Source organism: Arvicola amphibius, chromosome 4 (assembly GCF_903992535.2).
Source record: "Arvicola amphibius chromosome 4, mArvAmp1.2, whole genome shotgun sequence".
NCBI lineage: Eukaryota > Metazoa > Chordata > Mammalia > Rodentia > Cricetidae > Arvicola > Arvicola amphibius.
Window position 1 is genome coordinate 70657322 of NC_052050.1, and position 15885 is coordinate 70673206.

At 57.2% G+C, this 15885-nt stretch overlaps 2 protein-coding genes and 1 long non-coding RNA gene across 3 annotated transcripts; 2 read left to right on the forward strand and 1 right to left on the reverse strand.

Annotated features, from left to right (window-relative positions):
• Window positions 1-382: 382 nt before the first annotated feature.
• Ltc4s (leukotriene C4 synthase) lies at window positions 383-2440 on the forward strand. Its single transcript, XM_038327138.1, has 5 exons — window positions 383-505; window positions 1491-1590; window positions 1667-1737; window positions 1834-1915; window positions 2205-2440. The coding sequence occupies exons 1-5, from the start codon at window positions 448-450 to the stop codon at window positions 2344-2346; spliced, it is 453 nt and encodes a 150-aa protein (XP_038183066.1). The 5' UTR covers window positions 383-447; the 3' UTR covers window positions 2347-2440.
• A 1227-nt stretch (window positions 2441-3667) lies between these two features.
• On the reverse strand, window positions 3668-13280 carry Mgat4b (alpha-1,3-mannosyl-glycoprotein 4-beta-N-acetylglucosaminyltransferase B). The gene is made up of 15 exons (XM_038327137.1): window positions 13114-13280; window positions 8063-8248; window positions 7827-7967; window positions 7605-7738; window positions 7135-7181; window positions 6747-6860; window positions 6521-6596; window positions 6260-6374; window positions 5853-5983; window positions 5547-5654; window positions 5138-5331; window positions 4625-4703; window positions 4458-4545; window positions 4267-4379; window positions 3668-4176 (listed from the first exon to the last, which is right to left on the reverse strand). Exons 1-15 carry the CDS (start codon window positions 13208-13210, stop codon window positions 4153-4155), a joined length of 1647 nt encoding a protein of 548 aa, XP_038183065.1. The 5' UTR covers window positions 13211-13280; the 3' UTR covers window positions 3668-4152.
• Window positions 13281-13366: 86 nt separating this feature from the next.
• Window positions 13367-14895, forward strand: LOC119812453. The gene is made up of 2 exons (XR_005285085.1): window positions 13367-13976; window positions 14063-14895. It is a non-coding gene; the product is annotated as an uncharacterized LOC119812453 (long non-coding RNA).
• Window positions 14896-15885: the final 990 nt, after the last annotated feature.

The following is a 15885-nucleotide window of genomic DNA, read 5'->3' on the forward strand; positions in this document are numbered from 1 at the left end:
GAGGTGCAGGTACAGCTTATACAGGTTAAATAATTGTAGGTGTGGGAGAGGTCAGGGCTGGGAGCCTGACCTTGAACCCAGGAGTGAGAACAGGTCTCAAAGGTCACTGGGAGACTACCGAGGTGCAGGGCACGGAGGATATGACGGCTGGAAGCATCCAAGTCTAGGCCGGGCCTGGGTGAGCAGCTTGAGCACCGCTATCGCAGGACTAAACCCAGAAGGGTCAAGAACAATGGAGGGAAGTGGCTGAGCTGTCACAGGCCTGGTTTCTACCTTCCCAGCCTGGCCAGGCTTCCTGCCTCTGTGGATACAATCATGCCCCCACCCTCCCCGCCTCTACTGAGAAGGGGTGGGGTGGGTTCTGAGGCTCTTCCTCTCCTGGGCCAGTTCTAAGCAGCACACTGGCTGATAAGAACCTTCCAGCTGACTCTGCCCGTGACTGGCACCATGAAGGACGATGTGGCTCTTCTGGCTACCGTCACCCTCTTGGGAGTTCTGTTGCAAGGTGCGCTGGTTCCTGTCTGGGAGGCGGGTGCAGCCGGCTGTCTGTCCTTCAGGTCCTTGGGTTAGGGAATGGGGGTGCTGGCAGGCCTACGCTCAGGCTTAGGTGAAAGACAGGACACTCCCAGCCCAAGATCCTGGTGCCAAAGTCCAAACTCTTCAAGAGCTACTGGAGTCTTGGTGTCAATGGACCTGAGTCCTGGCTAAGGGGCCAACACTTCCCTGGAGTGAGGAAGAAGCCCCAAAGGAATGTCTTCAGGGGAGCAGTGGGAAATGCACATGGGTCAGGGTCTGGAGGAGTGCACAGCCAAGGGACCAGATGAAGGATGGCAAAGATTGCAGAGGGGCCACTGAGGAAAGCGTGTCAGGTACCTGCCTTGTGGTGGGGGCTGGTGTTTCCTTGGGAGTATGATGCATAGCAGGATAGCTATGGGCTTAGATGGAGTGAGCCCTTGTGACAGGTACCTGGAGCATGTATCTGTCAGTTAAAGTTGGGCTCCTGATGTCTAAACAGAAACGGAGACGAGTTTCTGCCATTGTTTGGTGGCACTGAGACCCAAGCTACAGTAACCCTGGCCTGAGGCAGGGTCCCTTCTGGCTGGCTCTGTAGAAGGGAAATGAGGGTCCCTTAGTGACAGGACATGAGCTTCCTGTTCCTGGTGTCAATTCTGTCCTGGGACACTGGCTTCTCAGGGACTAAAAGACTGGGGGTCCAGACCTGCAGAACGGGAGGTGGGCATTTGCCTGTGCTTTGCAAGTCAAATAGTTCAGAAGAAGTCTCCTGTTGCTCCGCCCACCGACAGGTCTTACTGGCGTGTGCGTCACGCCGGTCAATCCTCAGGCCAGGCCTCTCCAGTGAACACAGCTGATGGGGCAAGTCGGAGGAGGGAGTTAGAAGGGAGTCACGCAGCGAGAGGCAGGGGAAGAGGGCTAAGGGACAGGGTCTACTCTAGGCGCCACACCTGACTCCTACGTCCCCACGGCCGTAGCCTACTTCTCCCTGCAGGTGATCTCTGCGCGCAGGGCTTTCCACGTGTCGCCGCCACTTACTTCTGGACCTCCCGAGTTCGAGCGCGTCTTCCGAGCCCAGTGAGTGTGGCGGATCCGGGCGGGTTCGGGTGTCAGCCCAGTCCGACCACGCGCTCACCCACCCCGTCCTACGCAGGGTGAACTGCAGCGAGTACTTCCCGCTGTTCCTCGCCACGCTCTGGGTCGCCGGCATCTTTTTCCACGAAGGTGCGGGACGGCGCGAGGGAGCGCTCGGGGGTGCGCTTGGGTTGGTCCCCGGGTGGCGGGCGCGCGTGTTCACCGCGCTTGCCTGGCCTTTCGCAGGCGCCGCAGCCCTGTGCGGACTGGTCTACCTGTTCGCGCGCCTCCGCTACTTCCAGGGATACGCGCGCTCGGCGCAGCTCAGGTAACCCGGGACGGACTTCCGGGAAAGCAAGGCAGGGAAGGGTCGCTCCCGGACGCGGCTCTGCGGGTGGGAGGCGGTGATCAGCTGCAGGGGACCGGGGAAAAGATAGCCTTCGGGGACCGCAGGTGGGTCGACCTAGCCCGAGAAAGCGGGTCTAGTCCGCTGGGAGGGGCCTGAGCCTGAGGGGCGGGTCCGTCCTGGCACGATGGGGGCGGAGTCTGCGTCTGTGGGGCGGGGCCTGGTCCTCGGGGCGGGCCTTGGCTAAACTCCCGCTGAGATTCGCCCGCAGGCTGGCTCCTTTGTACGCGAGCGCGCGCGCGCTCTGGCTGCTGGTGGCGATGGCCGCGCTGGGTTTGCTCGTCCACTTCCTCCCCGGCACGGTACAGGCAGCGCTCTTCAGAAGACTTCAGGCCCTCCTGCAGATGGCTTGAGGCGAAGGACCTCCGAGTCAGCGCAACTGGAGAGCAGGGGTGCCCGCTTCCTAATCCCAGATTCTAATTAAAGTTCCCACGACTGTCCCGCCTACGTTCTCTGGGTCGGAGAAGGTTGCTTACCAAGGACCCCATCCCCCCGACAGACGTAGCCAGGCTTTGGGAGGCGGCGTGGGCTTGCTTGGATTGGAGCTTCTCTCTATATATATACCCTCCTCTAGACAGCACCTTGCCTGCGCCATTACCTCTGCCTTGACATTTATTTCCAGAGATAGCCACGCTTCACCCTCCTTTCTGTGCTTGGGGCTCTCCTTCCTTCAGCTGCCGGAATCTTGTGTGCCTTCTTGCCCTCCACTCCCAGCCCCGACTTCACAACTAGAATCAGTTGGTCTTTCCCCAGGAGTGAGAACTGGGTTCCTGATTTCGATCAGCCCTAGATCTCCAACATCAGATGGGTGTAGGTGTTCACGGTCCCTGCGGAGGCCCACATAGCAGTGAGCATGACCAGGAATGTAGTCAGTGATAGTTCTCTGAAGTGGACCTCGGGGTGCTTGTGGAGGGCCGGACTTGAGGAAGGTTGCTGACAAAACATCTCTAAATGACTTTCTTATCCTAGCTGGCCAGGGAAATGCTTCTCAAACAGGCCTGACACTGTGCAAAGGCCCTGACGTGGGTGGAGATGGCCCATTTATCTTAGAGAAGACTATAGTCTTCTCTAAATGAGCCAGATGCTGTGGTTCATGGTTGTGATCCCAGTACTTGGGAAGCTGTGGCATAAACTGAAGGCCAGCGTGGGGTACCGTGAGTTCCAGGGCAGCCTCACTGTCTCAGTTCCTCTATGTCCCCAACTCCTGGCCCTGCCATACACACATACCAGGGTTCTACTACATGAGACCAAGGGAAGAGGAGCAGGGAGAAAGACACTGAGGACCACCATGAAAGGGGGTGGGGGAAGAGGAAGGAAGTTGGCTAACACCTCTCCCACTGAAGTATTCAGGATCTCAGGTCTTTACAATAGTTCGGGTGGGTACCGTGATGCCACCCCAAGATGACAAGAGAGTGCTTTGGAAGCGGATTCCTATAGAATAGGTAGGCACAACTTTGGGTACATGAAACCCCCAGTTACTGACTCAGTGGCCAAGACCTTCCTGCTAAGTGGGAATGAGATCCTGTTGAGAGGTACGACAGAGATCAAAGTCACCTTCACTAAGTAGTCAGCCTGCCCTGGAGGAGAATCTCCCAGCGGGAGGCCATGGGGGATAGGCCAAATACAGAGAGGCCGACAGGCAAGTGCCTGGCCTGAACAAGCACCTATGAGGCATACACTTCATTAATCCTTTATTACAAGTCACGCTCTTATAGAAGTATATGCGAACTTACGTGAAAAAATCAAATGTATCCAAGAATAAAAAACACAGCACATAAAGTAGTGTATGCATTCCAGTGTTCGCGCCGCACACAGCGGGCGCCCAAGAAAAAGCTCTTCTAAAACGGCCTGGCTCTAGCCGACCGGCCAGGGGCAAACGGTTCGGTTCGGTTCTTTTTGGGCGGCAGCAGGCCGGCCCTCAGGCACAGTGTGGGGGCCGCCTGTCTCCTCTCGCGGCCCGGCGCAGCACCAGCTTCTGGGGCCTCCGGGCCAGCGGTGGACCCCAGGCCAGCCCGAGCCGCCTGCCAGGCAGAACCCTTCAGGTGGGGTGGATATGCCTGGTCCTTTGGGGCGGCGGAGGCGGCGGCAGCAGCAGCAACACCACCCTCGGAACCGTGGGCTCCAGAGCCGGCCATGGAGCACCCTTGGAAACCTTCCATTTAGTCGGCCTTTTTCAGAAAAATCTGTAAGAGTCAGGCTCAGGATGAGCAGGTGTCTCGGGGCTTCTTATGGCCTAACAGGCTGGTCCCATCCCAGCACCCAGCCGATCTCACCTCACTCAAGATGACCCACACGGGGGAGTCAGTCTGGATGGAGAGGCGCAGTGCTTCCAGGGGCCCAAAGGCAGGATCCACTTCCCCCTCGGCCACACCCTTGTAGAAGGAGCCTGTGGAAGGGCGACACCTAGAAGTAAAATCACAGCCACACCCAAAAGCCTATCCCACACAGGCCCTGCCTTACTCACCAATCTGGAGGTAACCATCAGGGCTTCTAGGGTACCGGAGAGTGGCTGAGCGGCCCTCCTGAAGGGCCTCCTTCTCTGACTGTGGGTTCTGAGGACAAAGCGGCAGGGCTGGAGTGGCTGGCCAGGAGGAGGTAGCCCCAGTTCTCACCCATACCCACCACACTCACATCAAAGGGCAACACCTCCACGGAAGTGTTGAAGAGTTTATCTTCTGGGTGCTCAATGTTCCCGCTACGGAAGAAGAACCTGCAGGTGCCAAGCAAGCCAGGTAAATGAGCCATGATAAAAAGGTGAGGTACTGCCAGGGCACAATGCCCAGGTCCAGCAGAGAGGTCATGCCTAGGCTAGATCAGATGGGCCTCCAGGTGCTGGGGGAGACTGGGCACCATTTTGGACAGTACATGGGCTGTGCCAGGCAGCCAGGGCCTTACCCTGAGGCTGTGGTGATGGTTGTCACTGAGTACCTAAAGAGAGCTCTGCCTGCCTTGGTTCTCACAAGGTAGTTAATACTATTATGGGGAGTGCTTTTCAATAAGGAAACTGAGGCATGGTGGGGTTAGATGGTGATGGGGGCAGATAATTCCCTCAGGAGTTATAGAAGGGGTATCTAAAGACCCAGAAATACATGCCGAGGCCTCTAGCTCGTGTTCAGCCTGTCCCCTTCCTCAGGGAGCACTGACCGCTCAAGGCGCAGTGGCTGGAAGAAGCGGAAGCGGATAAAGTCTCCTGCAGCAGGTGTGAAGGCCCAGAAGAAATCCTCTCGCAAGTAGGCCTTCTCCAGGGTAAAATGCTGGTATGTCTTGAGGCTTGTGCTCACTTCCGCTGGGGGGTTCACATGCTCCTTCCGTAGAGCGTGCTTTCCAAAATCTTTATCCTAGAGAAGAGCAGCAGGCATCAGTGGCATCCCCCAGCCTGGCCTCCGCAGGGCTCTATCAAACTCTGTGGCATCCCCCAGCCCGGCCTTCATAGGGCTCTATCCCAAATTCTGAGGCATACCTAGCCCGGCCTCCACAGGGCTCTATCAAACTCTGTGGCATACCCCAGCCTGGCCTCCGCAGGGCTCTATCCAAACTCTGTGGCATACCCCACCTTGAGTTTCTGGATCTTGCCCGCCAGTGAGGAGTGAGTGCCCACATGCTGGAAGAGGGACGGCTTGAAGCGGATCCGGAGGTTGGCCTTCTGCCTGTCACAATGTTTCTGTGAACAGAGAGAGTGACACCTTAGGGTTTAGCTCAGCCCAGACTCCGAGGATAGGGCCTTTCCTTAGGATAACCAGGGGATTTCCTCAGCCAGCAGTGTTCTCTCCTTGCCAGAGAGGCACGGCCAGGAACACAGTGTGAGCTGGCAGCTGATGGCCCGCCTCCTTGGTGCTGGTTCCAAGCATCTCCGGCTCACCGCATCTTTCTCAGGGTTGCAGACTTTGACCCACAGGATGTGGTCCAGGAGCCAGTCGATGGGCTTGTCTCGGTAGAACATAAGGATGAATTCCACAATCAGGCTCAGATCCAATGACTTGAACATCTTCCCTGAGGGCAGGAATCATGGAAAAGGGTTGAGTGGAAAACACTGCCAAACCCTACTTCTTCTTTCTCGTGGGGGCCAATGTGGAGCATCTCACAGCAAACCTGTGGGCAGACTTCGGGCAGGTGTGGGTTCAAGAAGACAGGGCAGGGCTGGGGACCCTGGGACATCCTCACACAGAGGGTGCTTCCAGCAAGGCTCTCTAGTGAGGTACTGGGGCTGAGAGATGATAGACGGAAGGGCATAGGTGGTCTAACGGGACCAGCACGGGGGTGGCCTACCAATGAAGCCCAGCTGGGAGAACTCCAGGATCATCCAGTCCTCAGAGGGCTGCTGGAGGGCAAAGTTCCTCATAGTGCTCAAGTAGTTGGGCTTGGCTACAATGTCGTCCTCCAGCTGCACAGGGAGGAACAGGAGGGGGCTGGGACTCAGGACCAACATAGGGCAGAAGTGGGGTCCGTCCCCCGAGTGTGACCATGTGCAGAGTAGGCAATGGCAAAGTCAAACAGGGTTCAGGATGGGCAGAAGAGCGTCCAGCTGACCTGCACATAGTAGATGCCCTTGGACTGTGCGTACATCATGAGGAAGCAGTAATCGAGGTTCTGTTTGGTCCTCCACCTGTGGGCCAGGGGGAGGGGCTTCAGAAGCAGTGGACTGCCACAGAGAAGCCCCTGAGGCAGGCAGGCCCCAGCTCACCCACCAGACAGGGTCCTCCAAGGAGCCGTGGCCTGGCACCAACAGACTGCTGGCGACTCTGAGCATAAGTACCTGACTCTCTCCTTGGGGTCACCGAAGGACTCTCGAAGGCGGGAGAAGTCAGGGTAGAAGTGAGGGGAAGGGGAGATGACTTCCAGGAGCCCAGAATGGATCTCTGTGGGGAACCTAGGTGGGAGAAGGTTCAGTGGGTCTGCGGTCTCCAAGGGCAAAAGAGGGTTGGGAGCTCTCCAGACTGCCCTGCCCAGAAAGCTCACTGAGCAAAAGCCCCTCTCCTCCACTAGCCTCCTGACGCACTGGGGCTCCAGGAAGGCTGGGGCCCTCACACACTTTCCCTCTAACAGAGAAGGGAAGCCCCTCCCCCCACAGGGCAGATCTCTTAGGGGAGGCAGGCATCTGGCTGCCCTCCCTCCAGCAACCTTTCCTGGTCGCTGGTACTCACAAGGCCTTGATGTTCTCTGTCACTGCCGAGGTGTACTGTGGGTCGGTCTGTGGGAAGACCAAGAACGCTTAGCTTAGCTACCACTCAAAATGGTCTGGAAGAGGGAGGGACAGGAGTGTGGGCTTCAGATGTCCCCATATATAGGGGTGAGTGACTTCCTGTCCTGAGTGCCCAGAGAGATGAGGGGCTGAGCCTGGCAGTGATCCCAGTTACCTCAGAAAACAGCCTTGTCAGAGTGTAGGGTGAAGGGAACCAGATAACTAGTGTCTCCACAAGGGGGTGCAAGATTCATCTTTGTAACTTTTTGTCTCGATCCATTTGCGAATGAAACTAAGACTGCATTTCAGTTTGTGTCCCTGTCCCCCTGCTCCCCATGCCGTTCTCTTTCTTTGTATTTCTCTTTTTTGGTGGATCATTACTGTGTGTCTTCCCCTCCATTTTCCTGTATCCCCAGGCCCTAGGCCACTCGCCTCGGCGATCAGCACCACGATGACTGAGTCTTCCTTCTCCTGTGGGCTCAGCTCCGAGATGAGCGAGTGCAATGTGTCAGTCAGGTACGAGTGCACCTCGCGCCTCACGCTTGGAATGCCCATCACCACAGACACTGCAGGGGCGCGGAGGGGTGACACTGGGCAGGGCTCCGGGGACAGCCTCTCTGCCCGCCTCTCGCCCCTCCCGGGTCACGCCCATACCTCCCGTGCGGCCCTGGCCCACCCGCACTGCGGGTTGCAGACTGCTCTCCTTGGCCAGCAGATGCGGCAGATGGTGGAAGACGGTGGGCAGATGAAGCACGTGCCTGTTCGAGACGTTCCACGGCTTCAGTCGCGGATCCTCTGGGTGGTTGGGAAAGGGACAGGTCAGACTTTGCTGGGCCTGAAAACAGCCCCGTTCTGCAGACCTCCATGTACCCAATCCCGCTGGAGCTCACCAGTTAGGCGTCCCCAAGTACGATTGCCCTCTCCGTCCCGCAGCGCCTGCCTCTCAGACACTGCCCTCTTGATCTCGTCCAGCACCAGGTTTAGCTCCTTGGAGCGCTTCAGGCTCTCCTGCTCAGCCGCGTGCAAACGGTCTCGCAGTGCCAAAAACTCCCGCTGGTAAATGTCTACCACGTCACCTGGTGGGGAGCAGGGGGGTGACACACACTGGCTAACATCAGGGAACAGTCGCCTGCAGACCCAGTCCCAAACATGTCACCACTGAATGCCTGTCTGTGCAACAGCACACCTGTAAAGGTATGCCTGCCACACCCCAACTAGGGGACAGACACCAGTTCATGTGAAGTAACACAGATGTTCAGCCTGGGGTTGAAAAGCCCCACCAAGAGGATTCAGCATTGCGAGTATTCTCCCCAGCCAGTTCTCTCATCCTTTAACATATCCAAGGTGGGAAGGGGGTATGATCACCTCCCAGTCCTGGGGGCAGTCCTAAGCACAGGCTGGAACCGCCTCAGACTGAACCCTCTCCACCCACGGGGTCTCAAAGTCCCCTCTTGCTTTTGAAGACTGTGCTCCTTGCTGGGAGTCAGAAACCCAGAGTCCCAATTCAGGGCACAAGGACACAGTTCTTCCTCAAGGAGCTCCTAAACCCCAGCCTTCTGCCTCTCTCCTACCCTCCCTTCAAGGTTGCAATGACAGACAACCCCATCCTTAAGGCTCTATGGGTATAACCAGCTTCCCCAGACTCTCACCCTAAGTCTGAGTCAGGCTGGTCACAGTACCTGTGACTGTGTGCTCCTGCAGGGTATATGTGGTGTGTATGTGGTGTGTGTGGGGGGGCTGCTCTTTGCTCATGGTTGTCACTAATTGCTCACTCACTGGGTTCTTTCTCCCTTACACCCACTCAGCAGAGCCCAGTCCACCCCCATGCTCACATCAACAGATGAAGTTGACTAACGAGCCCAGGGATTGCTCAACCAGTCCACAACAGGAGCCCCAACCAAAAGTGACCCGTGCTAGGCTTGAATCACCTAGAAGGTCCCTGCCACCCCAAGGAGAACTGTCAGACCCTCAGCTCTGTTCCAGAGCTAGCAGCAGCAGGGCCCAGATGGGAGGAGTGCACGAGTAATTGGGACCCTGAGGGGAGCTGCCTGAGGGTGGAGAAGAGTCCCCAGGGTGAGAAGCACCTGGCCTCGCTGGTCTGGCAGGGGCCAACAGCAAGAGGGATAAATAGCATCTCCCTGGCTAGGGGCCAGCAGCAGCCTGCCAGGCTGGGTAGTCAGGCCTTTGTCTGGTTAGCTTCTGCCCTCTTCCTTTGCTATCATGTATACCTCCCTCTGCTTTGTCAGATGTCTGGCTTCTGCACAAGCTGTTTCTTCTGCCTGGATCCCACATCATTCTGGCCATAGCCTTCAAGGCCTTTTCTCTGAGTCTAGGAAGCCTTTCCAAATCCCACCCATCCCCAGGCATCAAGTCCTTGGTGGGCAAACAGCCCCAGGAGGCGGGATGAGTTACCGCTAGAACCTACAGACGGAAGGTGAGGCTCAAGGCAAGTGGAGTCACTTCAGGACACACTTCCTCCTCAGAGCAACCAGGGCAGGTCAAAGGGGAGGAGTGCCGAGGAAAAGGAAGAGGGTTGGAGACAGAAAAGTCAAGTGGATTCTGCTGAGGCATCCCTTACCTGAGGTGCCCCCCACACCCCAATATTATACCCTGTCTTATCCAGGGCTAACGTCCCAGGCCACACCCAGGCTTAGGAACAGCCTGAAGGGGGAGGAAGAGGGAGTCGAGTTACAGGATCTGTGAGACTCAGAGCTGGGCTTAGGGGCCAGGTTACCCTGGAAACCTGACCCTTGAACACTGAGAGCCCACCCCCAACCTCACTCTCCCAGCACTGGGCTATACCAACAGCACACAGGGTGGAGGGATACAGGTACAGCCAGGGAGGCCTAGACAGACAGGTGCCTGCTTCCTTCTGGATGGGAAGCCCCTGCCTTCCCCTCACAGTGAAGTTAAAGGGCAGCCTGTATCACTGGCAGTATCCCAAGCAAACTGAGGGGGACCGTGGAGGAGACAGAGGAAATAGCACAGATCTCAGACCTGCTCTGCTCTGGAAGTAAGCCAAGATCTGCCTGCATTAGACTGCCTCAGGTAGGTCATGGTGGGTGGCACTTCCCTGAACCATCCAGGCCATCCAAGCCTGGGCACCACTGGATCCCTATCCTGGCCTCCTTTCCTAAGGCCAGTGCTCCAACTGTTTACGAGCAAGTAATGGGCCCCTTGGGTTCCTGGGCCTGGCTGCCGTCCATGTTCCGACGCTGCTGTCATTTCTCTGAACTCTACAGGACATCTCCCTGAGAGGCCCACCGTACTCTTCCGGCCCGGTTCTGCCTGCTGTTGCTCACTGTAAGAGTCCAGTGATCTTATTCCCAGGTCTACTGACTGGGGGTCCCCTCTGCCCTTGCACCCTTCAAATCCAGAAACTCAAGCTGTGTGACTGCCTCCCTATGGGTTTTCTTAAAGTGGGGACTTCGCTAGACCATCCCAGCAACCCACACCTCTGGGGAGCTGGCTCTTGAGGTAGGTGAGTGATAAGGGCCTGGGGACTCTTTGGTCTCTCTGGGTGTGTGGAGCAGGTCAGGATAGGGCTTCTTGGGAAGCAGAGGGCCTTCCATCCACAGTTTCCTATCCCAGGGAAGCAGGATGGAGCTGGCCCAGGGGTGGAGTGCAACACTGGCCATACCATAATAGACTACTCTGGTTACAGGACCTGCAATACTCCGCAAGCAGGATAATTAAACACACCCTGAGGCTCACAAATCACAATATTCCACCTGGTTCCCTCTTGGCAGAGGAAACAGATTTCAGAACCAAGCTGGGGTACAGACTTTGCACATTGTACTCAGAGAAGGGGAAATAAGCTCGGCACCATAGGGCAGTACCAAGGCTAGCCAAAGGTTTGCTATGAACTGCAAGAAGGCAGGATGCAGAGGTGGGGAGTGGCAGGTGCTCGCTCTGTCTCCAGGTATCGCAGCCTCCTAGGATTCTAGGAGAGGAATGGTCCACCATTGTTATCTGGTCGAGTGAGAGCGTAAGCCTGGACACTGAGGAGGGCTGGGTGGTTGTCTCTCCTCAGGTGCAAGTTCAGCAGCTGCTTGGCTGAGGCTATAGCTCGATCCCTGCATGTCTGGCTGCTTCAACGGATATAGCCAAGGCTGCATTTGAACCTGGGTCCTGAACCCTAGGTGCATCTGGCCAAGTCTGAGTCCTTCCCATTCTTAGCCCAGGTTTCTAGGGTGATCCCTGTTCCTGCTGTCTCTTTCCTCTCTGGCTTCCTGCCTACATCCTCCCTTCCGGTTCGTCTTCCTTTCCCTTAAGTACTGGGTCCTCTCCTGAGCCCTACAGCCACTGCAAACTGGGAACCAGCTCCAATCTAGTAGCTGACTGACTAGGCATGGCTTCACTATGAGCTTCCTACGGAGTTGTTGGCATGGAAGAATGAGAAGGGTTCATAGCCCGGATTCCTGATATCCAGACCTCTGGCCTTGCTGGACACCCTTGGAAACAGTACAGCCCCTGGAAAGGGCTGGCCAGCCCCCACCCTCTCCTCTCCATGGCACAGGTTCCTGGGCCTGATGTCCCTCAGGAAGAAGAACTCTGCATCTGAGCCCCACCCTTCCCTGGCTCTCTTGCTCCCCAGGCCCTCAGAGTGCCAGTCTCCCGGTTACTCCCTCAGGAGGTATCCTGACATCAGTTGGGCCACTTGACTGTTGTAGGAAGCACACAGGAGCCACTGCCTAATGAGGAGGGAGAGACACAAGGGCTAACGGCCCTACCCACAACCAGACAACCTGGCCCCAGTTCTTCACACATGGCTCTATCTACTACAGCCTCCATGGCCTTTCATGGCCACTCTCCTAAGGGCTCAAAGTGTCCTGGGTGACACGCCCTACCTACAGAGAACTCCGCCTGGGCCATACGGGTTCCTGATAGCTCATCCCATCCCACAGCCTTTGCCCTGACCACACATGCTCTCTCTCTGTCAGGCTTTAGGAAATCTATTCAGAGTTCCAGGCTTGTGTTTCTCTTAAGGCCAGTCCAGGCCTCCACCAAAACAAGACAAGTCCCAGAGAAGGCTGGGCTGCACTGGGCTGACCGGCTGACCGGGCAGAAGCCTGGTGGTGGGAGGTGGACTTTCCCCTTGCCTCCTTCCCCAGGCTCATTTAGCATAACCTGGGGGAACAGAAAGCCAGCCTGAGGGAGGGAGAGGGCCAGCTTGTTGCAGCCTGATATGACAGGAAAACCAGAGGCAGGAAGGAAGGAAGCAGCTTTTGGATGGGCAACTCAATCTAGCTCAGAGGAACTCCAGACAGTGTTAGCGCCTGTGTCCCTCTACTCCCAAGAGGGCTGGCCAGGCACAGAGGCCATAGTGTGGATTGGCCAGCCTGACCAAGCTTCAAAGGTGTATCAGGGAGCTGAGGTGGGCCAAGAAAACCACACCAAATGGTCACATATCAGGGTTCCTGGGCTAGTTGATCAGGAGGCCCTCCAGAGGAGTCCTGGGGCCCAGAGCCATGAAGAAGGCTGTAGGCCCCCAGAGAGCAGCACTCACAGGGGCAGGGCTGCAGCAGAGCGCACACAGCAGTGAATGGGGCAGGGGGATGGATGCCTTAACTGTTCTCCTCACCTGTCTCCACAACACTGTGTCTGCTCTTGTCTGTGCCGGCAGCGCATTCTCTGGATCCCCCTGATTACAACTACCTCCGTGACCTTGTGCCTCTGCCCCTCTGTGGGAACTCCATAGGTCCTTAACTTGCCAGTGGGAGCGCCCGCCCCTGGCATGGGGTAACCGCAGGCAGAGAGGCCAGTCCAGAGTGTCACACGGAGAGACCGGGAACTGGTCACCACTGGCTCGCCCGCCCTCCTCGGCCCGGCCGACCCGGGAATTTCGTTACGCCAGCAGCAAACAAGTGGGGCGACGATGGGAGGGGCTCAGGTGCACCCGGCGCGGGCCTGCGCGGGCGGCGACGGGGTGGGGGCTCACCTTTCTGGCCGCTGAGCGCCGCGTACCAGGAGAGCGAGAGGAAGGCGCACAGGCAGAAGAGCAGCAGCGTCAGGAAGGTGCCATTGCGGAGCCTCATCTCCCCCGGTGCGCGGCGGGCGCCGGCGGGGCCGAGGCCGCATGGCCCGGGGGACCGGGGCCGGGGCGCGGGGGCCGGGAGGCGGCGGGGGCCCCGGCCCCGGAGCGCGGGGGAGCTGCGGGCCCGGGGGAGGCGGCTACGGTCTGGGCGGGAATAGGGACGGGCGGGAGCCGGACGGGCTGCTCCTCCGCGGCGCGCGGCGCTAGCGGCCTCGGTCGGAGGCTGGGCCGGGGCCGGGGCCGGGGCCGGGCAGGGTTGGGCAAGGCGGCAGGAGCCGCGGCCCGGCTGGATCCGGGACCGCCGCCGAGTCGACGGCGAAGGGCGGGGCGACCGGGATTTAAAGGGGCCGCATCACCCGCTGCCGCTGGGAGCACCACGAGGGGGCGGGGTGGGAGGCCAGCGCCCGGGATCCCGGTGGGCCCGACTCGGGAGCACGGCTTGCGCGTGGAATAGCGCGCCCTGAGGGAGAGGTGGTCTAGTCTCAGGAAAGTCGAGGTGATGAATGAAGGTCAGCTCCTGTACAGCAGGGACAGACCGCGGAGGTGCCAGCCCCACAAGTCGGCTTCCAGGAAGATCTCATGGACAACTCCCCACACCCAGACCTTCAAGCCCTCCTCCCGATCGAGAGGATCTAGGCTTGGGAGGGGACCCGAGTGACCCGGCTGAGGTTATCTCTAGATAACTGGCGTGGCCAGGAGTGCCCGCTGCCCTCTCCTGCGCCCACCAGTACCGCCTTCCCAAGACATTCTCTGCTGCGCCTCGGATGGTATGCTGTGGACGGGGGAGGCGCTCCTACTCTATGGAACAAGGACAATGGGCCGCTTTCAGGAGTAACAGAGTCGTTGTTTGTAGGTGTGGAGCACCCTCCGGAGCCCAGCCGGCTAGCTTCCCGGTGCCAGCGTGCCGTGGGCGAGAGTCAGGCTCAACCTGCAGTTTAGAGGGGCACCAGGTCCGCAGAGTGACTCCAGGCTCTGGCTCCAATTTGTACAGCGATCGCCTCAGCTTTTATTGCTGGTCTGGTCTTGCACTTTCCATACACGGACTCATTACAGACTTCCCCCCAGGCCTCTGCTGAACCGGGAACTGGACGCATAATGAAAGGACTGGTTGGGCCAGGAGGGCAGCTTCTGGGCATGCATTTTGGTAGCGCCATGTCTACTTCCCTGTTTGGGCCTCACCGCCATTCAAAATGGAACCAAATGCTACTTTGTAAAATGGAGCTACGCAGGACCCGCGTGATGACTGCTACTACCATTCTTCCTCGGGAACCACACGGTGGAAGGAGTGAAATAACTCCTGCGATTTGTTCTCCGATCTTCGCATGCTAGCTGTGGTCACACACACACACACACACACACACACACACACACGTGCGTTTGTGTGTATGTCCAGGAGGGCCCTGCTGGGGATGGTGGCCCCTCCGGGTGTGTGATCAAGAGGCCAGCCAGGACTGCACAGTAAAATCTTGGGGGCGGTGGGAGGGGTGTCAGGTGACCCACAGAAGGCAAGGCACAGCTAGAAAGCCACTGTTTGACAGTTTGGAATGACTTCGAGCAGGTTACAGCCTTATTTCCACACCTTATCTTGTTGGAGCCCTCTGAAGGAAACTGTTCCGGTTTGTTTTTCTGTATTTTCATAGGAGTCTTCTCTGTGTTGCAAAGAATAGCAGGTTTTCATTTTGGTCATATGGAGTCTTAATTCTGTTTTAAAAAATACAAAACAAAAAATAGTGGAGCCAGTATAGTGTAGTACATGCCTCTAATCCCAGCACTTGGGCATCAGAGGCAAGGGGAGCTGTGAAATCCAGGCCAGCCAGAGGTGAGTCCCTGTCCCGCCAAAAGAAAGTCTAAGACCAGCTTGATATACATAGAAAATTCAAAAGTCTAAGCTAAGTAGAGTTACAGGATGCAACTGTCCTCAAAACAATAAGGCTGGAGGGATGGCTCAGCAGCTAAAGTTAAAAGTGCTTACTGCTGCCAGGCGTTGGTGGCGCACACCTTTAATCCCAGCTCTTGGGAAGCAGAGGCAGGATCTCTGTGAGTTTAAGTCCAGCTTGGTGTACAAGACAGGCTCCAAAGCTACAGAGAAACTCTGTCTCGGGGGAAAAAGTGCTTACTGCTTATTCTTATTCTTCCAGAGGACCTGAGTTAGGTTCTCAGCAGCCATATCAGGTGGCTCACAATTCCCTGTAACTCCAGCTCTATGGGGATCAGACACCTCCAAGCTCAACAAGTATGTGCACAAGCACTAGAGCACACATACACACACAAACACACACAAATAATTCTAAAAATCAAGCAACAAAAGTATATCATATATCAGTTGGAGCGGCAGCCAAGTAATGAAGCACTCACTGCCGACATCTACTAAACAAAAAAGTGGATTTATGTTTTAGTGGGATGATCTGAGGAAAATGCTACAGTTATTAAACCAGGGGATGGGAAGGAGATGGGCTGTGACCACGTTTGAGTTCCTCCTCCATCCCATGATGACCTTGGAGTAGGGGAGCAGGAATGAGGAGAAGCCCCTAAGCTCCCTGGTAAGTGGGGAGCTGGGGGCCTCTGTAGAAAAGGGCCCTGGTGTCAGGCCAAACCACTTTCTGGGGCAAGGACCTCACAGCAGCAGGTCTACCTGCAGGCTTCTCCCTTTAAACGGGGCAGCGGCTGCCTGGCCCG

Excerpts from the sequence above, each read along its gene's own strand:
- Ltc4s (XM_038327138.1), top strand. The coding sequence starts at position 448 with ATGAAGGACGATGTGGCTCTTCTGGCTACCGTCACCCTCTTGGGAGTT. Across the intron at positions 1,591-1,666 it reads GAGCGCGTCTTCCGAGCCCA|GGTGAACTGCAGCGAGTACT; the intron begins GTGAGTGTGGCG and ends CGTCCTACGCAG. Across the intron at positions 1,916-2,204 it reads GCGCGCTCGGCGCAGCTCAG|GCTGGCTCCTTTGTACGCGA; the intron begins GTAACCCGGGAC and ends ATTCGCCCGCAG.
- Mgat4b (XM_038327137.1), bottom strand. The coding sequence starts at position 13,210 with ATGAGGCTCCGCAATGGCACCTTCCTGACGCTGCTGCTCTTCTGCCTG. Across the intron at positions 7,739-7,826 it reads GGGCCAGGGCCGCACGGGAG|TGTCTGTGGTGATGGGCATT; the intron begins GTATGGGCGTGA and ends GCGCCCCTGCAG. Across the intron at positions 6,597-6,746 it reads GACCCCAAGGAGAGAGTCAG|GTGGAGGACCAAACAGAACC; the intron begins GTACTTATGCTC and ends CCTGGCCCACAG.